We start from the raw sequence: 25,445 nt of genomic DNA on the forward strand, positions 1-25,445 counted from the left end.
TTTTTTCTTTTTTTTTCCCTGGAGGTGTGAGATTTATTTTTTTTTAATTGGGCCACCTCCTATCTGGCTCTGATATTTAGAGCTGACAGTTGCCAGGAGTGTTCCGGGTCTCAGTTGCTGATGGACACTGAGCTGTGCTGGGCACTCAGTGTGATTTACTGTGAGTGGGCAAGAGCCAGCTCAGGCAATGCAATCTCCGAGTGGGTTTGGAACTGCAAGAACTGAGTCACACACAAGTTTGCCTTCTCATAGCCAGAAACCCCATCCTCCTCCAGCCCTGGTCACCAAAGCCACTTCCCTCCCTGCTGCTGCCCCCAGGGCGAGTGGGAGTCCCAGGGAGGAGGAGACCCAGAGCAGCTGCAGCACCAGCCCAGCCCAGGTGAAGGGACAAGGAGTGAGAGCTCTGCCCCACCACCAGCCTTGGGGGAGCTGCTCAGAGCAAGAGAAATGAGGGTTTATTTTATCTCTATGCTTTGCCCAGCCTGATCACTTTTTGTATAGTTCTCCCTCCCAGCCAGACTTGCTTTCACTACAGAGTGGAGACAGAACACCCAGAAATTCAAAAAGCAAAAGGGAGGGGAGAGATGGGAAGACAAAGAAAGGCACGTTTATTCCAGCTGCCAGCATTTCCCAATTGAGTTCCAGCACGCCCAGCACTGAGGCAGCAATTCCTCTGCAGGTATTCACCCCCTTCCAAAGCACTCCAAAGGAGCCACAGTTCAGAAATGTGTGAATTCCTGCTCATAATTACACGTGGGATGATGTAAAAAATAAACACCAACTGTGCTGTGTGGGACTGTGGGAGTCACTGACAGTGACCAGGTGCCTGCAGCCCTCTCACAGCAGCAGCTCCCCTGAGCAAGGACCTGCAGACACTGCAGTTTGCCACGGGAGAAAGGGCTGGAAGGACATTTCTCTGGAAGGAATGGGATCTGTATTTACCCCCAGAAACCTCCTCTCCAGTGAATGGCTGCAGAGCACCAGCAAGACCTGGCCATTATTATCAGCAGCTACAACATCTGGAAAGCATCAGCAGGTCAAAGCGCACTGCATCCCATGGAGTGCACCCATCCCATGGAGTGCACCTGAGCCCAGCACAAGCTCCTCTCCTGGATTTTTCTTCTCTTTAATTATCATTTCTCAGAATTTTGCGTGTGAACAGTTACATCATTTCATCTATCGTGCCCTTGGTGAAGCTTTCATATGGAAAGGGGAAGAGCTCTTTCCTCTTTACAGCTCATCAAAGACAACAGAGCTGACTGAATGCCCACACTGCCAAGGAGGGAAGTGACTGAAAGCTAATGAACTTCTGGGAAGCTTTTAATTTCTAAATAAATCATTCCCGTATGTCTCAGCTCTCACATGAACATGCTGGGTTTAATTAGATCCCCTTCTCCTCCAGTGAGGCTTGGAAAGGTTTATCTTGTGAACTTTTGAACACCAGTCTGAAGATGGGAAGATTAAAATGCAATAGTGTTGCTGACAGGTGTAACAAGCCCACGATTTGTGGTTAGAAAACCCTTTTCAGTCCAAGAAAAGAGAGTTGCATACCTTGGATTGAGGATGGAAAGCTCTGCAGGGTAAAAGCTAAAGGTGCACCTACAAGGGTCTGGTGCAAAGCCCCAGAGAGAAGGAAAAATCAACAGTCCCCACTAAGAACCAAAGCAAAGGAGATTTTGTTTCAGAGCTGCTGGTGAAGTGATGGAAAATGTGCCACTTCCCTTGCAAAGCTGCAAGAGCTTTAAAATTCCCCCCACCAGCTCTAGTTCATGCAAAGAACACAAAGGGCTGTGGGGCTGCTGCTTCCCAAGGGTTATCTCCTCCCAGCTGACACCCACAGCTCAACAAAACAGATCCCTAGTGAATAATGACCTGCCTCTTGTGTGAGAGGAACGGAGACATAACTCAGGGCTGCTCATAACCAGAGCATGGTGTGTTTATGCAGAGCCATGCCGAGGTCAGGATTTATTTCAGAGCGTGGCAGGAGCAGAATATTAGTCACCAGCACTTCATTCTTTGACAGCACAAAGTGATAATTCCCATAACTTACCAGCTTTGTTTTTCAGTATCATTAATTAAACCCTGTAATTCCCCAGGATAAATGACAGCAGAGATTTCCTTGATGAACATGGAAGAAGACAAATTGACTTGGTTCTTTACTGCGGAGGGAAAACCCCACAATCTGTTGCAATATCCCATACCTGGGTCAACATTGAACCTCTGCAGGAGCCTGAAGACCAGCTTGCTGAGCACTCTGCGGTTGAATTTTTCAGGTTTGTACCTGGACAGGCCTTGATATGGTCTGTAACAACACCAGAAAGACACATCTGTGGCATCACCTCCAAGGATGTTTCCCAAAGAGCAGACATTTAACAGCAGAGGGGTTGGGGTTTGCAGGATATTGATTTGGGGTTTGCACGATATTGATTTGGGGTTTGCAGGATGTTGATGAGGACAGGCTCCTGCCTTTCCCAAGGTAAAGTGAAAAGACAACAGCACAACCACACAAATTTCAGTCAAACAGCTGAAGCAACTCCAGAGGCTCATTTTAAAGAAAGAGAAAGTGAACAACTCCTTTTCATCTTTTTCAGAGCTGACAGCAACTACTGCAGCTACACTGTGACTGTGATTGTGCTGCTGGCTCTGAGTGACAGGAGTTATTCCAGTGAGGGGTAATTCAGAAGTGAATGAGTTGATGAGCACAGGGAGGTTAATTTAACCACTTGCATCTCTTGTTTTTCTGCCACTCCATCACAGTGTTATCTTCCTGCCCAACCTGTACAACCAATACTGAAAGTCACACTTGTCTGCAGCAGAGCACCAGAGGCTGAGTGCCCCAACCCCTGTGGGAGGCTCTGACCCTGCTCTGTGCTGGGCTGTCCTGCACAGGTTTCCTCTTGGCAGGGATGGACCATCCTGTCAACAGCAAGGATTCTTCTATCTCACAGGCTGGGCTGTTGGAGAAGGCTCTGGCACAGCCAGCAGGATTTTCCCTTTTTCAAGTGAAAAGTCAATATTCTGCACTCCCTTTCCCCAGCCAGCCAGGGGACAGCCACACACGGTGCCCTCTGGCCCCAGCTGCTCACAAAGACAAGTGTCTGTACCTTGTGATGTCTCTGATATTGAAGCTGGGCTCACACCATGTGTCCAGGGTCTGCAGGAGCTTCCTCTGGAGCTCAGGATACTCTGCCACATAATCCTCCACCAGGTTGGCTTTGTCCTGGAGCAGCAGTGGGGTGCACATCTAGGAGAAGGAATCATGTCAGAGCACCATGCCCTGCCTTTGAGAGGAGTCCCAGCCCTGCCCAAGCCACCAGGGCTGCCTACAGGAGTGCTGTAGTGACATTTGGAACACAAATTTTAACACAAAAAGCTTCAGTGCAGCAACCCCCTGATCTCTGCCTCAGTGATGAGCACAGCCAGGATTTGTTATAGCAGTGGATACAGCCAGAAAATCTGGATAAGAGGAGTAATGGGGGTTGACAAAACACTCTGTGCCTAACCTGGGTGTAAAGGAACATCAACAACACAACAGGGACTTGTTGGGGATGGAGTAAAGGCTCAGGTGAAAGGCAGCAGGGATTGGAGGGCCCTGATGGATCTCCTGCTATGAAAAGGTGGATCTGATGACAGAGGAGCCTGCAGAGGAAATGACTCACCTTCTCTACATCTTGATCTGGCTGTAATTTCAGCTTAATACTCAATAACGCTGCCTAGAAAACATGAAAAAAAAAAAGTTGTGTATTTAGGAGAACCCTACAGTGGGTAAATGGGCATTATTCCAAAGTGAAGTAGAAATGCTGTTATACATATTTTTAATGTGTTAATTATTTCTGCTACGTTGTCAAGCACAAATCCTGCAAACATTTGGCCACATCCATTTCACAAATGCACAAGAACACTCCTGGCAGAGATGCATATCCTGAGCAGCAGCAGCCCCTGGAGCAAAAATTAAAGATCAAGGTGTTGGGCAGAAAGCAAGAGAAGCATCTGAACAAAACCAGCTGGGATGGATATTTCCTATCAATGTCATGGTAAAAACACCCGACCCACCTCACCTTTCTGAGAGAACTTTATCAGTCTCACTCATCTTTTATAACCCAGGCCCTGCCAAGTTCACAAACTGCCTCCAAATCAGGACCTTCTGGAACCTGCTGGGATGAAGTGCAGGAATTGGAGCTCAGAAGAGCTGTCCCATCCCAGCTGGGGACCACAGGAAGGGATGAAGCTCCAACTGTGCACTGGTGGAAGGCACAGAGACAGATTAGGATTTACAGGAGGTAAGAGTCTCTCATTTCTCAAGAGTGTGAGGACACTTGGATCCCAAACACAGAATAAACACTCAATGGGTGGCTGTAATAAAGTGCCTTGTGGCAGTAACTGGGGCAATCAGGAGCACCTTGGAGTGCTGAACTGGGAACCAGGAATGAGGAGGTCGGACACGGAGTGTCCTCCCAACACCTCTGCCAGGTCAGGCTGCGTTTCCCCAAAGGGCTGAAATCACAGCTGTGACCCTGCCAGGGCGGGTGTGCAGCACTGGCCAGGGATGGGATGGGATGGGACCCACTGAGCTCTCAAATGCCTCTTTACTCAGGTGAGGATAAAACCAGGGTGGAAAAGTTCTTCCCTTCCACAGGTTTCCTTGCTCTTGGTGGTTGGTTTTGATTTGAGAGAAAGGCCAGGAAAATGAGGCATTTGTCAAAATGGATGTTAGAACTGTGCTGTTTGTTGGCAAATAGAATCAGAAAATGGTTTGGGTTAGGAGGGGCCTTTAAAGACCACTGAGTTACAACCCCCAGCAGTGAGCAGGGATATCTCAGCTGCTCAATGCTACTGCCCCACTTAGAGGTGGGAAACATCAGCTTATTCTGTTTGTTTGGGTTTGGGTTTGGTTTTGGGGAAGTTTGGCTGGTTTATGGTTTTTTTTTTTAACACTGCTTCATTGGAAGTCCAGGCTTCATCTTAAAAGAGAAATCAAGAGAAGAACTGTAAGTGACAAAAAGAGGAATCACCATTAATGCAGAGAGTGAACAGAAAGACACAGAAACATTGCTCAGCCCAGCTAAACCTCAGCCAAACCTCTCCCCTACTCCAGACTTTAAAACTATTCCACAAGTCAGAGGCAAAGACCTGCTGCTTTCCTCTCACATAATGTTCAAGCTGAGTGATTATTCTCAAATTGAAAGTTGCTATTTCTGGTGTAGAACTGAAAAAGGGGTTTGGGTCTCCAAAGCTTTGGCAGCTGATTTTGCTTTCCTCCCAGCTCCTCAAGTTTGCTGAATTAAAATAAATAATTATATTTTAAAAATAATAATAAAAAAATTGCAACTCCCAAGGCCTTGTTTCACCGTTTGATCTCATTAGCACCTCCTATTGTAGCCTTAGTTTTAACTGCAACATCCAACAGGTCCCTAATGGCTTTTTAATGTTCAAATTACCCTAATTGCAGCTCTGTTATCTGCACGGCAGAGGTTTATCTCCAGCCCTGCTTACTGTACAGGTGACTTCATCAGATGAACAAGGGTAGTGTCAGGTTGGGTTTTTTCCTTTCCCTGCTTGGATGTTCCACCCTGTCCCAAAGGGTTCATTTGTCCAGAGTGTGGGGACTCCTCCCTTTCCCTGCCCAGGGCTGGCAGACTCAGCCACCCCACGGCAGGTCTGGGGGACAGAGGAGCTCCAATCACACAAAGATTCATGGAATCATCATGGTTGGAGAAGACCTCTAAGGTCAGGAAATCCAACCACCAACCCAGCACCAACCACAGTGTTCACTGCCAAACCATATCCCAAAGTGCTTTGAACCTCTGCAAGGATGGGAACTCCTTTTGAACCTCTCCAGGGATGGGAACTCCACTGCTCCAGGCAGCCTGGCCCAGGGGTTTACAAAAACTGGTTTTTAACAGCAATTTAACACCATCCAGCTCAAGTAGGTAACAGAGCAGGCAGAGCAATGGGGCTGCTGGCAGAGAACACCCCTGGGGCAGGGAACACTCCTGGGGCAGGGAACACTCCTGGGGCAGGGGAACATTCCTGGGGCAGGGAATACTCCTGGGAGAGGGGAACACTCCTGGGAGAGGGGAACACTCCTGGAGCAGGGGAACACTCCTGGGGAAGGGGAACACTCCTGGGGCAGGGAATACTCCTGGGGCAGGGAACACTCCTGGGGCAGGGAACACTCCTGGGGCAGGGGAACACTCCTGGGGCAGGGAACACTCCTGGGGAAGGGGAACACTCCTGGGGCAGGGGAACACTCCTGGGGCAGGGAACACTCCTGGGGCAGGGAATACTCCTGGGGCAGGGGACACTCCTGGGGCAGGGAACACTCCTGGGGAAGGGGAACACTCCTGGGGCAGGGGAACACTCCTGGGGCAGGGAACACTCCTGGGGCAGGGAACACTCCTGGGGAAGGGGAACACTCCTGGGGCAGAGAACACTCCTGGGGAAGGGGAACACTCCTGGGGCAGAGAACACTCCTGGGGAAGGGGAACACTCCTGGGGCAGGGGAACACTCCTGGGGCAGGGGAACACTCCTGGGGCAGGGAACACTCCTGGGGCAGGGGACACTCCTGGGGAAGGGGAACACTCCTGGGGCAGGGGAACACTCCTGGGGCAGGGAACACTCCTGGGGCAGGGAACACTCCTGGGGCAGGGGAACACTCCTGGGGCAAGGAACACTCCTGGGGCAGGGGAACACTCCTGGGGCAGGGGAACACTCCTGGGGCAAGGAACACTCCTGGGGCAGGGGAACACTCCTGGGGCAGGGGAACACTCCTGGAGCAAGGAACACTCCTGGGGCAGGGGAACACTCCTGGGGCAAGGAACACTCCTGGGGCAGGGAACACTCCTGGGGCAGGGGAACACTCCTGGGGCAAGGAACACTCCTGGGGCAGGGGAACACTCCTGGGGCAGGGGAACACTCCTGGGGCAGGGAACACTCCTGCAGCAGAGGAACACTCCTGGATCAAGGCAGCTGCATTTTCTGTGCCTGAAGCTGCCCATGGAAGGAGAAGCAGGAGCTGGGCCCTCCAAACAGGCACCAGGCTGGATGAGGGTGCAGCTCCAGGGGCTGGGCTGAGCAGGAGGCCAGCAGAGATAACATCAGCCTCTTTACAATGGGAATAGCAAGAGAAGAGATATGAGTAACTGTAATAAAGATGAAAGTGCTTGGCAGCTGTGGCTGTGGTCTCGACTCCGAGCTATTTTAAGATTTTTGTTTTGTTATTATCGTGTTTTGAATTGTTTCGCTCCACAAACAAGTTTTGTGTAAAAGGACCCTATTTTTAACAGTCTGTTTACGGCCGATAACATCTCCGGCAAAACAACACCTCATTCGTGGGCTCGTTTTTGACTCAGAAAACAAACATTTTAATGAGGCCCGGCAGGCTGTGACTGAACGGGTGAGAAACCCCCTCCCCACCCAGCGCCAGCATTCCCCATCTGCAGTGCTGGGCTGGAAAATGAGCCAGGGAAGCTGCAATCTGGCAATTCCTTTCATCCAGCTGCAGATCCAGGGCTGGACCAGCAGGGCTGCCCAAACCCTGAACAGCAGGTACTGATCAATAAGAGCCAAACCCAAGGCAGGATGCAGGAACATGGGGAATGCTGAGATATTGACATTTATCAGGGTCTACTCACCCCCTCAAACTCCAAAGAGAATATTATTGTCATTGATGGTAGCACAAGGAGCCTTCACACAAAAATGTTTCATCCACAGAGAGTTTCTAGCGTAATCTAATAACAGCAATAATTATCATTATTGGAGTGTTCAACCTGTGCTAAACCCCCCCAGGTGACAACAAACCTGGGGGAGGCTGGTCCCTCTCCTGCCCTGAACCCCCAGGTGGACACAGGAGGGGGATGTGATGAATTCACTGCTTAGGGAGAAAAGCTGATGGCCACTGCCTGATCCAACTCCTGAATATCCTCATCCTTGGGCAGCTTTGGGCCATTCTTTGACTTAATGATGATGAATGCAAAAATCCCATCTGGACATTTTGCAATTTGTCTCCCAAGGATAAACCCCTAAAACAGAGAGACAGCTGGGTGAGTCTGGGGCAGAATTCAAACCTGGGCAACAACTACACTGAATCCCACCCAACCCACGAGTAGGTGCAGTGACCAAATCATGGGAGAGGTTTCCCAAAGCTGACATGTTGAGGCCCATGAGCACCAGGACACTCCTGCAGGGACATGAAGAGCATGGGAACACGGGGTGTGCTCTGGAGGGGCAGAGCCCAGACACCCTGCCCAATACCTGCTCTTCTCCCCTTGTTTTCTACAGCACTTGGCTCTGCCTCATCGAAAAATGACTATTCTTTCCACGTACAGTACAAGGTGCAGGAAGCCACACGAGATCTTATCTGCAAGAGCACGTGCACTTGGGTGGTGTCTGCACTGACAATTTCTGCAGTTTTCCCACGGTGGGGTTTTGCAGCAGAGGAATTACCTCGTGCAGGAGAATTGCTCCGAGTGCCGGGGCAGGACAGGCACCAGTGGTTGCTGATGACTCCTGCTTCTGGCTCTGCTGAAAGCAAGCTGGGACAGCACAAACACAGATGTGTCTGTGCCTGACTGAGTGCACCATTTCTGAACACACAGTGAGGGAATTTCTGAAACCCCCAAATAAATGAAACGACAGAAAAACGAAGGAGATTTTTGCAGAGGAGGAACCAGTGTCAACTCCAAGAAAATCACAGTGATCAAAGCCTGGATAATGGCAGAAATATCTGAGTAAAAGGCACACCAGGTATTAATCATAGGGCACATCTGGTTTGTGTTCTGGAATCACTAATTTCAAACTTTGCTGAGCTCAGAGTGCATCACTGCACAGAGGATGACATCAGCTGCAATGGTTGTTTGCTTCCTGCTCTAAGGGCACCTCACACACAGCTGGCTGTGGGAAGGAAGGTCTGCAGAAACCAGGGAAACATGACATTCCTCAGGTTCACACTCAAGAGACCAGAAAAGAGTGAGAACATCAACACGGAGCAGCGACAGGTTATTCCCCACCAAAGAGTTTGAGGTAGAGAAGTACAAGCCCAGGTTGGGATGTGCACAGGTGAGGGGAAGGAGGAACAGAAGCCAACCCTCTCTGGTTTGTATCCCTCGGGTCACTCAGCAGTTTTAGATGGGGTTTAACTGCTCAGCTCCTTCTCTGAGCACTGCCCACCTTCACCAGACCAGACTGTGCACAGCTGGATTTGCTGCACATCCCCAGGGCTGTCCCAGAGCCCAGGCAGCAGGAGCAGAACTCTACAATCTCATTTATTACTCCCAGCAAGGCTGAAGCTCCTGGCCCAGGTTCCCCAGGCACAGCCCAGGGCAGAGGAGCCCAGGCAGGGCAGGAATGGCCCCTGGCTCCCTCTGCCCCAGAGGGATCACTGTGAACCACAGCTCTCCTTGAGCAGCAGGGTATGTTCAGGGGAAAAATAAATGGATATTAAAACATCATCATCTTTATGGGAGAAAAAACTGCTGTAACATTTTCCTTGGGGTTCTCGGCCAATATGATTCTTAATTTAAAAGGAAAAAGGAAATACAAATGTACACACTTTAAAATACAGTGAGAGCTGCAGAAGCGTAATTTGTATAATGAAGGTGTGAATGGAGGTAAGAAGCAATATCAGAGACATTTTCCCTGGCCTGAGAACGGCTCAGAAAAAGCCAGAGTGAAGAAATCCAAAATCTGATTATCCATTACTGCGCTCAGTCAATGCTAACACTGATCTCTGCTGACAGATGTGCAGAGATACACTGTGTGCAGTCCAGAGCCATGGGTGAGGCAGGGCTGTAAAAACCAATTCCCCTGACTCTGTTCAGAACATCCCTGCACTAAACTGAGGGTCATGGTGGGGATTGAACTGTCCATTTTTACACTTCTGAATATTTGGGCTCCTTTAAGCTTAACTCTGATCGCTCTTTCTATTATGTCTGTAGCACTATTGCTGACAAAAACTTGCAATTCTGTGTCTACACAGCTTTTCCTCTGGGTGCTCCTACATCTTTTATGTCAAATTTTAACTGAACTCCACCAGATAACCCACATTATCTTAATTGAAAGAGCAAACATTAACCGAATTTAATATATGAACCCTCATTATTTCTAGAAATCGATGGATAAAACATTAGAAGAGAAAATATACTCTGCTTTTGAAAAATCTGGACAGCAACTGAAAACCTTGTTAAAAATAAAATACTACTGGCTTCATCCAATATTCTTGTTAAAGAACCAAAGTGATGAAGGGGAGAGAACCTCTGACACAGAGGCTGGACTGGGAGGTCTCTCAGGCCCAGGAATATTTCTGGTTGTCAGAGGCTAAAAAGATTATTTATTGTTTCCTTCCTAAACCCAGCTCCACTGCCACCTGTTCAGAATTTACTATAAAGCTGTTAAACAAGATGAGAACTTTGATGCTGACTGTGAAAACAAGTTTCACTGTATCTGACCCGAGCAGCGCTCGCTGCCGATCCAGAAGCAAAGGAATTTGATTTTTTTTTTTTCCCTTTAAGCGCAGCTATCTTTTTACCTTTATAAGCTGTTTAAAAAATGTAAATAAAATAACTCAGTGGACAATAGAGGGCATTCATCCCCCAGAAAGACAGCCGCCAGCCTTAGACATGAAATATCGCAGCACATTAAGTCATGAGACCCCGCTAATCAAAGCTGACAGGGCCCTGAATGTGATTTCTGCTGAGCCTTAGCGATATCATGGGGTACTGAAGCATGCACAGCCTGCCAGACTGCCCCTGTTCCTGTGACAATGGCTTTTATTCCCCAAAGGGGCCTGCCAGTGACAAGAGTCCCCTTTGTCTGCGGGCTCCCGCATTCGCCGTGCAAGAGAGGTTCATTCAGGCAGCCCCAGACACTCTTTGAAAGGCTGAAGTGTAACATAAGATGACCATGAAACACTAGCTTGCCTTCTGCCTAGCCCTCATTCTTCTCCAGCACAGCCTGGCCTATTCAGGGCCTCTCAGAGCCCCGCTCGGGCTGCATTACCCCCGGTCTGCTGAATCCCAGCATTGTCCCACCAGCACCCAGGGCTTTCCCCACCTAACGGGGTGTTCTTCCCACCTAAACACCCAGAGCTTTCCTACACCTAAACAGGGTGTTCTTCCCCACCTAAATACCCAGCCCCTTCCCCACCTAAACAGGGTGTCATTCTCACACCACAACACCCAGAGCCCTTCCCACACCTGAAAAGGTGTCCTCCCCACACCAGAAACACTCAGAGCCCTTCCCCAGCTGAACAGGGTGTCCTTCCCCACCAGAAACACCCAGCAACCTCTCCCCACACACACTAAATCCACCAGCACCCAGCACCCAACACCCCCCCCACATCCAATCCCCCCAGTGCTCTTCCAACACCAAATGGACTGGCACCCATTGCCCTTCCCACACCACGTCCATGCAGAGACCTCCCCACACAGCATTCATTCATCCATCCAGGGCCCTTCCTGCCCCCAGTGTCCTCCCTGCAGGGTGTTCCCCACTGACACCCCTGGCCCCACTGCCCTTCCTGCACTGCCTGGCAGCAGGGCTGGGCTCTGGCAGCTCTGGCACAGCCCAGGCTGAGGGTGCCATGGAGCCCTGCCTGGCTTCAGAGGGGTGCTGGGACAGGGACAAGGCTGTTGAGCATCACTGGAACTCCCTGAGTGGGAATTCTGAGCCCTCCCATCTCCCCAAGCCATGGGGACCACGACGAGCAGAGCTCAAAGCTCTCACTGCTCCTCCAGCAGCTGCTGGAGCACAAAAGAGATAAACCAGCAGCACTGCTCCCAGCACTAAAGAGATAAACCAGCAGCAGCCCAGACACCTCAAACCCCAGCTCCACAGCCCTGCTTTCCCCAGCTCCCAGTGCCTGCCTGTCTCCCCATCCCTGGAGCACAGTGCCATCCGCTGGTGCTGCTCCCTGCAGGTGCCTCCTCAGCCCAGTCCCTGCTGCCAAACCAGACCCAGAACCTCCCCTGCCCCAGTCCCCTCTGCTGTGCCCTGTGCCAGCCTGTCCCAGGCCCAGCCTCTGACCAGCTCCCCAAATCCAGCCCTAAGGGAGGACCAAAGGTGTTTCAGCACCAAACAACTGCCACAGCCATCCCCAGGGAGCTCTGGGATCTCGTTTTCCAAAGGGAATGTTCTCCAAAAGCTCCACAGGGGAAAGGAGTCTGAACTCTCAGGGCAGAGGACATCCATGGTTTGCACAGGACAGACAAATGGAATAACCTGCTATAGAATAAAGCACAGAATCCCAGACTGGTGTGGGTTGGAGGGGACCTTAAAGCCCATCCAGTGCCACCCCAGCCATGGCAGGGACACCTCCCACTGTCCCAGGCTGCTCCAGCCCCAATGTCCATTCCAGGGATCCAGGGGCAGCCACAGCTGCTCTGGGCACCCTGTGCCCCTCCTCACCCTCCCAGGGAGAGATTTCTTCCCAATATCTCATCTAAATTTCTCCTCATTTAGCTTAAAATATTTGCATTCATCCTTTCACTATCTGCTCATTAAAAATGTCATCTCCCTCTTTTTTATAAGCTTTTTTAATTACTGAGCTGTAAACCTCCTGGTGTTTTATTGAAAATACAGCAAGAAAATAAATAATGACAGTCAGGATTTGTGTGGTTTTCTGTCCTTTCAGGTGAGAGACTGAAGAGCCAACAATCCTAGATGTGAGTTTCCTTCACTGGGAGATGGGGGAGGGCAGGACAGACGGACACCCAGAGCCACTGCAGTGCTCAGAGCCCCAGCTCAGGTTGTCTGGGGTTATTCTGACTTAGGTATGTTCAGTCCCCAGGGGCAGTAAAAGACTTCCTGTTATTTTTAAGAGAATTCTATTCATCCTTCTGGGTAACAAAAGAAAGCTAGAAGAAAGCTATGGCTGAGAGTGAGAAGCTGTTGAGGTTTCCTGTTCTTCACACTGGGAATGAGCAGTAAATGAGCTTTGCTGTGAAACAAAAAACAGAACAACAATTCCGCCAAAAAATATAGAACTTTCCGAAGCTGAATCTAGAAATTCATGTATTTCTAATGAAAACAACAAATATCTTTGGAGCCATGAACCTAAAAATCCCACTTGAATATCATCAAATAAGACATTTCTGTTGTAATTGTCAGATATTCACATTCAAAAACATATTGAGCACAAGACTGTGTCTCAACCTGAGAACTTCAAACCAAATACAAAATATCTTTGTTCCAGAATTGAAAGAAATCAATAAGAATGGGATTCCAGGATGTCACCTGGGAATTCAGCTTTACTGAAGAACAGAATTTTAAGAATGCTATTTGAGTTTTACTTTACTTGCTAAACAAGGTCAAGTTGTTATACACCATACAAATGAACTGTGCTTCTGGGAGAAAAACAAACCCTTTTGCCTTTAAAAAAGAAAGATCACAGAATATTGGGAAGGACCTTCAAGGCCATGGGCAGGGACACCTTCCACTAGCCCAGGTTGCTCCAAGCCCCATCCAACCTGGCCTGGAACAATCCCAGGGGTGGGACAACCATGCCAGAGATGTGCAGGGCTGTAGAACAGGGGGCAGAGATGTGCAGGGCTGTAGAACAGGGGGCAGAGATCCTGCAGGGCTGCAGAACAGGGGGCAGAGATGTGCAGGGCTGTAGAACAGGGGGCAGAGAGGCTGCAGGGCTGTAGAACAGGGGCAGAGATGTGCAGGGCTGTAGAACAGGGGGCAGAGATCCTGCAGGGCTGTAGAACAGGGGGCAGAGAGGCTGCAGGGCTGTAGAACAGGGGTCAGAGAGGCTGTAGAACAGGGGGCAGAGAGGCTGCAGGGCTGTAGAACAGGGGGCAGAGAGGCTGCAGGGCTGTAGAACAGGGGGCAGAGAGGCTGCAGGGCTGTAGAACAGGGGGCAGAGAGGCTGCAGGGCTGTAGAACAGGGGGCAGAGAGGCTGCAGTGATGTAGAACAGGGGGCAGAGAGGCTGCAGGGCTGTAGAACAGGAGGCAGAGAGGCTGCAGTGATGTAGAACAGGGGGCAGAGAGGCTGCAGGGCTGTAGAACAGGGGGCAGAGAGGCTGCAGGGCTGTAGAACAGGAGGCAGAGAGGCTGCAGTGATGTAGAACAGGGGGCAGAGAGGCTGCAGTGATGTAGAACAGGGGGCAGAGAGGCTGCAGGGCTGTAGAACAGGGGGCAGAGATGTGCAGGGCTGAGATGATGCAACATGCAGAGATGCTGCAGTGCTGCACACCAGATCCTGGTGAACTACTGCCCGTTTCACCACCCAGACACAGACACAGGAGATGTTGCACATTTGGAATATGAGCCTAAAGAGGCTTCAAAACTCCTCCAACTGAGACCTGAGGCTGGGGCAATCACACGGGAGCAGTGAGGATTTCCAGGCTCTCTGGCTGCAGGTGGGCTGGAGATACACACCAGGTCTATGACCAAGGACTAAAATCCCTTCTTTTCTTTCTAAGGACAAGGAAAACAAAAGGAACACAACCATCCCCTTAAATTCTCCAAATTAAAGCCTATTAACCTATTCCTTTCAAAGGTCACCAAATGAGGATTCCCTGGCATTCTGTCCTCAGCCAGCAGCAAAGCTGAGGTTGAGCCCAGGCTGGTTCTGCACATGGGAAGAGCACGTTAAGCTGCAGCATTCACAGCGTGCAGCTGCTGGGATGAAATGGAATTCACATTGAAATGCATCCAAAAAAAAAAAAAAAAAAAAAAAAAAAAAAAAAAAAAAAAAAAGGACACAGACATTCACAGAGAGCTGGCAAGGTAAATTTATTTGAAAGACATGACCCACCTCTTTGTAATTGCCCTGGAGATAAAGATGACTGACATGTTCAAGCAAACAGTTCCGGTCCAGTGTGTGGAGCTGGTAAATGCTAATCAGGGGGTCAAGCAGATTAGCTGGGCACTGGGAGAGCAATCCGAGCACACGGCTCTGCAGCTTCTTCAGCTTGGTGCCAGACTTCAAAAAAAAAAAAACAACCAAAAATCCAATCAAACACAGGTTTGGTAAAGATGGCTGCGATTCAACAGCGGTTGGAAAGGCAGCTTGTTTAAACAGAGTAAGCAAATTCCTCTGGAAGGGATTCTCCCATTTCCCCACGGAGTTTGCAGGCAGAAGTCACAACAATATGATACACGTTTTTTTTTTTTTTTTTTTTCACGGCACCCACTTTGAGAACATGAAATGTTTGTCGGGTAATTCTGGAGAAGGGACGGGGCTTTGTGCAAAAGTGAAATCTGAAACTGGAGAAATGCCCTCTGTGCTAACAGAGCTCCTCAGAAATTCTCCCCTCTAGTTCCCAGCAGAAAATCTTTGAATCCAGCGACTCCCCTCCAGGGAGATCTCACCTATCAGGCATAAGAATTCCATTTCCATTCCCAGGCTTGCTGCTGGGTGCACGAAGGGTAGGGAAAGCAAAAGCACCATCAAAAGATGCACAGACACAGGTATTAATCCTTGTGTTCACACGCCATCATTCACTCATGACACAGGAATTTCAGTGCCAGTAGCACTGCACTGCACTCAGTCAATCCTGCAATGGCAGAGCTCAATGTCTAACCAGAGCCATTTGGAAAAAAATGGGAAAGGAAGCAACGCAAATATAAAAGTATCCTGCAGTTCAGAGCCAAAAGCTTACAGGAAAGAGAAAATCTCAGTAGATCAGAATATCTGAAGGCAGAAGGAATGGTAAACATTAGGACATATAATCTAATGACCCAATTTTACAGAACTAATCATTCAGCTGCTGAAAAGCCAGGCCGTTCCCATTTTCTGCATTCCCACCATATGGCAGGAATTAAGCAATCCTACAGTAACTGGCTGCTATTTGCAGAGCTGGAAGAACACACAGAGCAGATTTCTGCAACTGGAAAGGTTTCTCCTGACAGACAGCAGGGATGTGGTTCCAGTGGGAGACTCCCTGGCCTGGAAAGGCTGCAAGAGAGAGAACACTCGACCAAAGTGGTTTGATCTGGAGAGATGGAAATCCCAGCTCTGGAGGGGAAACAGCTCTGGCAGTGCAGGTCCCAGTGTGATTTCATTTTCAGGCCAGTGTCCACAGATAACAACACCTCACTGAGAGTGTCACACCTTGTCACACTCTGTATAAGGCCACAGACACTGGACTTTGGAATAAAGTGAAACTACTTGAAGAATTAAAATCAGTTGCTCTCTCCTCTCTCCCAGCTCTGTCGCTTTCTCTTTTTCTAACCTGTGGGCCAGCAGGATGTGCTTTTATCCAAAGCTGCAGCTCGGTGGTGATGCAATACCCCAGGGAATGCCCTTTCCCCTTCCAGTCAGTGCTGCTCTCCAGCATGGCCAGCAGTCCTGCCAAAGGGTCCTCCAGTCTGGCAAAGCCCCGCCTGATTTCTTCCTTGAGCTGCCGAGATACAAAACCACATTGTCATGTACAAAAAGATTAGTGAATCCTCCCTTCCCCCAGCTGAACACAAAGCTTTATTTTTTTTTTTTTAATTTAATCTATTCAGAGAGGTAACTGTTGCTATTCAGCCACCATCCCTGCCTCCAGTGACTTTTCATGTCATTACAGATTCCTTCATGGCTCACTGCACCTCCAGCCCAATGGGAAAAGCAGCAATTGTCCACACTAATTATCCCATAAAGACAGAGAAGTTGTTCTGTGGGGCAGACAAAGGGCCTTGGAATTTGGGGGAGGGGGAGAAAAGAACTGAGCTGGAGAGAGGGGCGTTATTGGGAAAATGGCAATATTGGAGGTAGAGAAGTGGGCTCAAAAAACTCCTGATCTTGTAAGATACAATAACCCCTCCTCATGGCTGCACCACAAACCTGCATATTTGACTTTATGCCCACTTCAGCCACAACAGTGCCCACAATCGGAATATTTGGGAGTCTCAGGATAGTTTGGATTTTACTCTCAGATCAAAGTGAATGAAATACCTGAGCTCAAACTCTGTCAGATTGTCATCCTCCAAATCTGAGCACCTTCCCCCAAAGCCTCCTGAGCACCTCCTGCCCCTGCACACCTCCATGAGCCCAAAGACCCCACAAAGGGGCTCAGAACATGGGAAAACTCTGTGCCATAAATCTTAGGAATCCCAGGGTGATGCGTTTAGAAATGTGAAGGAATTGGACCCTCACTTTGTGAATATTAATAGGCTACTTACTCTCCATCTGGTAGAAGTGATAAATTAGCAGCAGTGAGCAATATCTCTATAATGTTGACATTACAAGTAGTTTCCAGGGAGCTGGGGAGGTTGGCAGGGTGAGGAAGTGGCATCCCCAGTACCCACACAGGGTACAACACCAGCGTGGAGCAGGGCGAGGGCAGAGACAGAAAACAAGAAATCACTGAGAGCAGCTGCTCTCTTTCTTTGCTGCCTAAAAAAGCCAAATGGAAAAGATGCTCATTCCTGCTGCAGCAGCCAGAACTTGGAATTTACTGGATTTCATGGCCCCATTCGGAGCTTCCAGTGGAAACAATATAAAGTTTGAAGAAACGACATGGAAAACAAAAATTTGCCAATTAATTTTTTTTTTTTTTCATCAACAATTTTTACTGGAAGACAGTTGTATTCCCAGAGTGTCTTTCATGTCTGGAAAACCCACAGAACCTATGGTTTATGACAGAAATGGTTTCTCTCTCACTAGGCTATCAAAGGCAGCATGAAAAAGCTGGTGACTAATGGAGATGGGACTTTAGATAAGAGATTTCTCCTGTAAGTAATTTTCCCTGTGGCGAGAGTTTGTGATGTTAAACACAGGGCTCCAGCTTTGCTGGGAGATGCGGCAGAAGGCAAAGACAAGCTCTGATCCAACCACAAACATCCAATAAAACAGACAGAGGAAAACAAAGCAACTCGCCAGCTCCAGTGCGCTGTTTGGAAATGGGTTTTTCTCCCCCCAAAACCCAACTTCGACACAATTGGAGCTTCCACCACCCCCCTGAGCACCTCCTTGGGCTGGAATCTGAGCCTGGACTCTGGCAGGGTGGACTTTAGCAGACACCAGGTCCTGCAGCTCCCAGCACTGGCACCATCCCCAGCAGCACCAACTTTAATTTGTACTCAGACTGGTCTTTGTACCAGTGAGATTGGGATGAGCTGGGAAAAAAAAACTTCTTTCCAAACCTCCCAGCAAGCCTCCAGCTATGGCATCTACAGTCTGAGAACAAACAGGGCACCTCCAGACACCCAAACCAGAGAGGAGAGGAAAGGAAAGAGTGCTGTGCTGCCTGGCTCTCCAGAGAGGGATTCCTCTCAGACTCTTTTTTTGTAATTGCCATTTCCATTTCAATTGATTCCCATGGCAGGGAATGCTCCTCGGGGGATTTCTACAGCCCCACAGATCATGGGAATAGGAAAATGCTGCTGATGCTCAAACTGCACACTCCTTTATCCAGCCTTGGTGGCCTGTTTCTAGTCCCACAGCTCCAGGCAGTCAGTCTGCTGATGCTTCCTGGTTATTCCCAAACTGTCATTCCTATGTAGGAAATGACCATCTCACATACACCAGAACTGGAGTCATGCCCTGGCAGACACATTCCTGCCTGATTTGAGATCAAGGGGCAGATTTACCCCAGCTCAGGGACAATACTGACCTGCAGGCACACACAGTGAGGGGCAGAGGTGGCTTTGGGGCAGGCTGAGCTGGATTTCGGTCAACTCATCTCAGTTATTTGGGCTGGACAGTTGGGTGGCAGCAGCAGCACAGCCCACCTGAGTTGCACACAGAGGGCAGAGCAGCCCAGCCCCTCAGAACAGAGTCCAGAGGTTCTGGGGATGCACAGGCTGGGCATGGACCAGAAAGGTTTTCCAGAAAGGCTTTCCTTGGGCACCCTCCAGGCTGAGAAACACCCAGCACAGAGCCTGGAGTGGGGGACACACCTGCAAACCCCTCTGGGGACCTGCAAACCCCTCTGGGGACCTGCAAACCACTGGGGTGACCAACAGGAGAGAGATGTGGAGCTGCAGGAATGAATTTAAAGGGGGCCACTAAGTCAGTCTGAGGGATGGAGCTGCTCTGCTCTGGAATCAGGCTGGGAGAGCTGGGGGGGCTCACCTGGAGAGAAAAAGGCTCCAGGGAGAGCTCAGAGCCCCTGCCAGGGCCTAAAGGGGCTCCAGGAGAGCTGGAGAGGGACTGGGGACAAGGGACACAGGGAATGGCTTTGGGCAGGGCTGGATGGGATTTTGGGCAGGAATTGTTCCCTGGGAGGGGCTGGAATGGAATTCCCAGAGCAGCTGTGGCTGCCCCTGGATCCCTGGAATGGACATTGGGGCTTGGAGCAGCCTGGGACAGTGGGAGGGGTCCCTGGGACAGTGGGAGGTGTCCCTGCCATGGCAGGGGTGGAACTGGATGGGCTTTAAATTCCTTCCCAACCCACACCAGTCTGCTATTCCATGGGTCCTAGAGCTCCTCCAGATTTTCCACCCCAGCAGAATCACTGCAGTGCCTCTGCCACAGGACGTGTCCATGGGAGGCTTTGTCTTTTCCAGAGTATTTTCCCTCCCAATCCACACACACATCCCAAGGTGCAGAGATTTTGATGATTCCTCTTTCCTGCTGTTGCTTTGTGGGATTAACCACCCTCCAGACCTAAAGAACAATATTTTTTTTCCTTCAACTCTAACAAAACTCGATGCAAAGCTCAAGGCTTCAGAGTTGCTGAGCTCAAGTCTGGGCCAGTGAGTGACCATTTGGAAAGGCACCTCCACACTGGGTTTGCAGTTGTTTATTCCAGCAGACTCCCAGTAATGGAAAGTCTCAGAGCAGCAGCCCAGGGCAGTGACTCAGCCCTGCATTCCCAGGATGGAGCAGGTCCACCAGCTCTTCAGTGGGTTGTGTGGGACCTGCAGGATCTGGGCCTTCTAGAAAAGGAACCACCTCACTTCTGAACCTGCCTGAGCAGCACAGAGTTAAACACAGAAATCTCACCCCTCAGCTGAGCCATCTGCTGGGTTTGTTATTTTTTTAAGCTTCCAAACTTAGATGAGATATATTTTATTGCCAATGAAAAATCTCAATGTAGAGCCCGTAGGCTGCTGTATAAAAATACAGCACTAATTTTACACAGCAGTGTGAATGGCATTCACCACTCTAAAAGGCAAAACCAAATCAGAAAAAAAAGGTGCCTCAAATATGAACTCTTTGCTATATCCACTTGGCAAAAAGCACTTCTCTACCAAGTTCAACTCTCATTTTTTTTTTTCCAGCTCCTAGCAATATTCTTCTCCCTCCCCCCAATATTCTCCATTTAATGAACAAACAAAAAAAAGTGTTTAAAAACAAAACAGAAGAAACTTTGATTTCTCTTTCCTTCTGTAACTCAGCCCTGGAAACTCCAGCTCTTTTCTAGGATCCCCCTCAGCCTTACCTTCCCCAGCTCATGCTTTGTCCACAGGAGCTGGAGGGTTTTCAGCAGCAGGAGTGGGTCCTGGCCTGGAGGAGGGAGAAAAAACAAAACAAAACAAAACAAACCAGATTTATTAGCTCTGTAGAGGCAGCCCAGACACACTGGGGCATTGTTCCACCCCAGGGAAATCAGCTACTCCATGCTGGAAACCACCGAGCCCCAACTGCCAGTCAGGATTAGTGTGTAAAACCCTGCACTCTGAAATCCCAATAAAACCCCAGCAGCAGCCAGGGGCAGCTTTAACCCTGCACCCTGTGGGCTCCTGCCCCCCAAAGCTGTGCAGTTCTAGCCCAGTCCTGCTGCTCCATGCCCTGCCCACCCTTCCCACAGCACACCCAGGGGTCCTGGGAGAGCCAGCACCTTGTGCAGCTCAGGGGGGAGGATGAGCACAGAGTGTTTAATGCCTGGCTCTGCACTGGGATCAGCACAGAGTGTTTAATGCCTGGCTCTGCACTGAGGGGTCCTGGAAACTGGGGAAGGAGGGTCCTGGAAGATCCAGCACAGTTTTTAATGCCTGGCTCTGCACTGGGAGCTCTTGGCAGTTGGGGAAGGAAGGTCCTGGAAGATCCAGCACCTTGTACAGCTCAGGAGGGAGGATCAGCACAGAGTTTTTAATGCCTGGCTCTGCACTGGGATCAGCACAGAGTGTTTAATGCCTGGCTCTGCACTGGGAGCTCCTGGAAACTGAGGAAGGAGGGTCCTGAAGATCCAGCACCTTGTGCAGCTCAGGAGGGAGGATCAGCACAGAGCTTTTAATGCCTGGCTCTGCACTGGCAGCTCTTGGCAATTGGGGAAGGAAGGTCCTGGAAGATCCAGCACAGTTTTTAATGCCTGGCTCTGCACTGGCAGCTCTTGGGGACGGAGGAGGTGACTTTGGGCCAGAACAGGGAGCTGGGTGTGCTCAGAGCCCCTGCCCTGCCAGGCTGGACAACAAAGGGGTGCAGTGGGATTAAAGCAAGAGGGAGCCTGAGGAAGAGGGAAGATGAAAGGCTGATGTGGTGAGTGGCAAGGCTAAACAAAGAGGGATCAAATATTTCAAAAGAAGGTTATTTGGAATTTCCCTCTTACTTTTCGCCTGGTTATTGCAGAACTTGCATTCAGTTGTTCTTTTGTGTGTTATCATTCCTCATACAGTCAATCAAAAATACCAATATTCATCACACCAATATCCATCACACCAATATCCATCACACCAATATTCATCACACCAATATTCATCACACCAATATCCATCACACCAATATCCATCACACCAATATTCATCACACCAATATTCATCACACCAATATCCATCACACCAATATTCATCATACTAGTATCCATCACACCAATATTCATCACACCAATATCCATCACACCAATATTCATCATACTAGTATTCATCACACCAATATTCATCACACCAATATCCATCACACCAATATTCATCATACTAGTATCCATCACACCAATATCCATCACACCAATATTCATCATACCAGTATCCATCACACCAATATCCATCACACCAATATTCATCACACCAATATTCATCACACCAATATCCATCACACCAATATTCATCACACCAATATCCATCACACCAATATCCATCACACCAATATCCATCACACCAACATTCATCACACCAATATCCATCACACCAATGATGAATATTATCCATCACACCAATATCCATCACACCAATATCCATCACACCAGCACTTCTAAAGAAATTGTTTAGGAATATTTAATTTTAAAAGCAGTAACATGTTTGAGATCTGATTCTACTTAATTCACAATCATTTACTTACAAAACCATGATGCAAAATATTCTGAATGAAAATCATCTGCAGCATCAACATTTTAAACGTGAAGAATGAATTTAAAAATGTGAATGAATTCTCCAAAACCACTCCTCCTCTTATGTTTTCATACAGCCAAAAGAAAAATGTGAAACTGAAAAGGAAACTTCCTTTCAATCACCTTCTGTGTTTTACAGTTCCTAAAGAGCTCATTTCCAAATGCTGGATTTCATGCTCAGTATCCCATCACACTTCATATTTCAGGTCACAAAAAACTCCCTCAGCTGGGAAAAGCTCCACCTCATCCAGCCCAACTCTGAGGCTTTGCATTTATAAAATATTTGAAGTAGCAAGCTGATTGCTGGTTGAGCCAAGAGTATGATAATATTCCCATTATCCACTAACCTCTGGGAAACACCAGCCAAATTAAAAAATGCCACATTTACAATTCACAGGATAATATTTTCTCTCCCCTCTGGTTGTTCTGAAATGTTGAACGCTCCAAACACTGGCTGTTCTCAGCTACTTCTCCTCCTTTGGAAAAAAAGAAAAGGCTCCATTTACACCAAAACAGAAGAAAAGGCCAGATCTCCTCTCCCCAGTAAATTAGCAAATTACAGTCAAATTCAGTCCATGTGTGTGTGCATATCTGCACACTCTCCTCTTGGCCTGACTCCCAAAGAAATTTATACACACACAGGAAAAAAAAAAAAAAAAAAAAAGAGTATGCAAGGCAGTGTGTAACCAAATCCACTGTAAATCTGAGCTGTAATTAATGCAGGGAACAGGCTGGAATGATACAGGAAATGAGAGCAGCGTTTCACTTCAGATACAACCAATAATTCAACTTGTTTAAAGCTTTCTAAACCTCAATCAACAAACCCAACCCTTCTCTTACTGACTGTTTCCTACCTTTGCTCCCCTCCAGTGAAACCTGAGCTGAGCCAGCGGGGGGAAAACCTTTCTGTGGTCAGTTCTCAGCAGGTCAGTGGGCTCTGAGCACACCCAGAACTGGGGATTTCCTGGACCACAACACCCACCCCGGGCTGCTCAGCACAGGAGGGACAGACCTGCTGGACAAACTCCAGAGCACAACAGGGAGAGCTCAGAGCTCCTAAAGGGGCTCCAGGAGAGCTGGAGAGGGGCTGGGGACAAGGGAAGGAGGGACAGGACACAGGGAATGGCTTCACAGTGACAGAGGGCAGGTGTTGAACAAGGAATGAAACTGAAATCTGCTGGTGTCTGTACAGGGCTGTTCCCTTCCTCACCTGGGAATCGAAGGATGAGGCACAGGCAGGGGATAAACACAACAAAATAACCCACAAGCAGCTGCTCCCAGAGCAAGACAGACAGAACCAGGAGAGCAAAGCCACCTTGTCCCCTTGACCTGGAGCAACTGCATCCAGATATTCTCCAGATGAGATGGAAGATGGAAATGTGAAGGTCCACATTGTCTGAACTCCTGAAAGAAATGAACAGTTCATCTGCTCTGTCTCCTGCAGGACCTCTTTGGAGGATGTTCTCATCTCAGTTCTCCTGGCACCCCTAAAGGGTGAAAAACGAGTGTCTTTGACATGGGGAATTAATAAAATAACTACTGCAATACTCCAGTGGGATACCAGACAGGTACTGCCCATCCACAGCTGAGGAGGAAGGAGAGAAGCAGCAATAAACTCACACCAGGACATCCAAGGAAAAACATCAGGACCATACAGGGAGGTCCATAAGCCCTCCAGAAAAACCTGGAGAGGAGGTGGCTGCTCCACACAGCAGGGAGGGGGGAGAACAACAAGGGAAGGAGGGATTCAGTGAAATGACTGAAAATCAAGAAGTCAGAGCTGAACCACAAGTGCATCTGGGATCAGCTCTGGGCAAGAACAAAGCAGGGATGGGGCCAGAAAAACCCCATCATTCCCACCCAGCAGCTCCACTGCTAAAGGATAGTTCAGTCCTGCAGAGACACCAACATCCTGAAGAGATACCCAGCTAACAGCAAGGGGCATTCAGTGAGCAAAATAAAACCAGGGTGCAAACAGCACAAACACCACAGGGAGGGAAATCAGAGAGCACCAGGAGTCCCTGCTCCAGCCGGGAGCAGCTCAGGAGGCTCAGGGACATGTCCCAGGAGCTGAGCCCATCCAGCTCCTACACTGAGCTCAAGGGAAAGTACTCAGTCTGATAACTGACCCTTCACAGCTCCCAAAAATGGGATTGCAGACCTTAAACCAGCTGGAAAAGCCTCCCCAAATCAAGGTTAGAGCACGCTGGTGGAGATCTCAGAAAGACACATCTGCACTCACTCCAACAAGACACAAAAGCCTCAAGTTTTAGCACTGACAGTTTCTCCCAACAGCATGTTCCTGTTTTAAACATTTCACATTAATGGATTTCCTTTGAACGTTTTTCATTCTGAAAGTGAATGAGCTCTGCCCCGAACCTGGTACCAAAATTGCAGGAGATGGTAAATCAAATGTCTTCCAGTTCTCAAGTCCTGTGGTTACATTTCAAAACCATACAAACCACAAGGCTTATATTTTTGAGTTAGAAAAGTGCCTTTAAGGAAAGCCATAAACTGCTTTCTGTTCATTCTCCCCATTTCCTTTGTGCATCCATCACTCAAACCCTGCTGTGATTACAACAAAAGCGGTGCCTGGGGGCTGGTGAGGTAAACACTGGGTTTGCTGGTGAGGTTTGCAGTGGTGCCCTTGCAAAATTCTGCTGCGTTATTCACCAGTGCAGTTCTGGCTGAGCCTCCTTGCGTCTCTTGCCTGAGGAAAGGGTAACATCCAACCCCAGAGGAAGAATTTCCCAAGGAAAAAAAAAACCTCTTCACACTTTATTTGTGCCCAAAGCCATTAAATGCCAAAGCCACTTCAGCCCAAAAACTGGAAGATTTACAGTCAGCATAAGAAAAGATACTGAATAAAAGTTCATAAACATTTTGTTCTTGACTTTTCCTGTCCATGACTTTCAGCAGGGGCTGTGGGTCTGCATTTCACTCCCAATTTCCATCTCATGTTCCTCATTTGGTTCTGCAGGAAATATCCATCCCATGTTCCCCATTTGGTTCCTCTAGACAAAAGCCAGAATTCCTCAGGTACCATTAGCTGAGCCCACACTTTCCTGGGCTCACTCTGTGAAGCCACACCTTGGTCTGTGCTGCTGACTACACCTTTATTGAAAAGCCAGATTTAAGAGCTCAGAAATGTGGTGGAGAATGAGGTGCACAGGGAGAAACTGCCCTGCTGGAGAGGGAAAAGGGAAATGAACACTGTACTGAAAGCAAGAGAAGTTTTTCTAGA

The 25,445-nt window shown here is 48.8% G+C and overlaps 1 protein-coding gene across 8 annotated transcripts in view; it reads right to left on the bottom strand.

Annotated features, from left to right (window-relative positions):
- Nucleotides 1-25,445, bottom strand: part of EXD3 (exonuclease 3'-5' domain containing 3) — a gene marked incomplete at its 3' end in the record, with an annotated part of 206,575 nt that overhangs the window by 129,363 nt on the left and 51,767 nt on the right. For 6 of the 8 annotated variants that reach the window (XM_083875859.1, XM_083875862.1, XM_083875860.1 and 3 more), the window contains exons 4-10: nucleotides 23,531-23,605; nucleotides 20,321-20,385; nucleotides 16,181-16,348; nucleotides 14,761-14,928; nucleotides 3,660-3,713; nucleotides 3,105-3,244; nucleotides 2,202-2,302 (exon numbers count right to left, since the gene is read on the bottom strand). In XM_083875859.1, the coding sequence (XP_083731985.1) occupies nucleotides 2,202-2,302; nucleotides 3,105-3,244; nucleotides 3,660-3,713; nucleotides 14,761-14,928; nucleotides 16,181-16,348; nucleotides 20,321-20,385; nucleotides 23,531-23,605 (771 nt within the window). Of the gene's footprint in view, nucleotides 1-2,201; nucleotides 2,303-3,104; nucleotides 3,245-3,659; nucleotides 3,714-14,760; nucleotides 14,929-16,180; nucleotides 16,349-20,320; nucleotides 20,386-23,466; nucleotides 23,606-25,445 lie in introns of all 8 variants that reach the window. The other 2 variants (XM_083875863.1, XM_083875864.1) reach the window with 2 other exon arrangements.

Source organism: Zosterops lateralis (genome assembly GCF_965231275.1).
Source record: "Zosterops lateralis genome assembly, chromosome: 20".
NCBI classification, from domain to species: Eukaryota; Metazoa; Chordata; class Aves; order Passeriformes; family Zosteropidae; genus Zosterops; species Zosterops lateralis.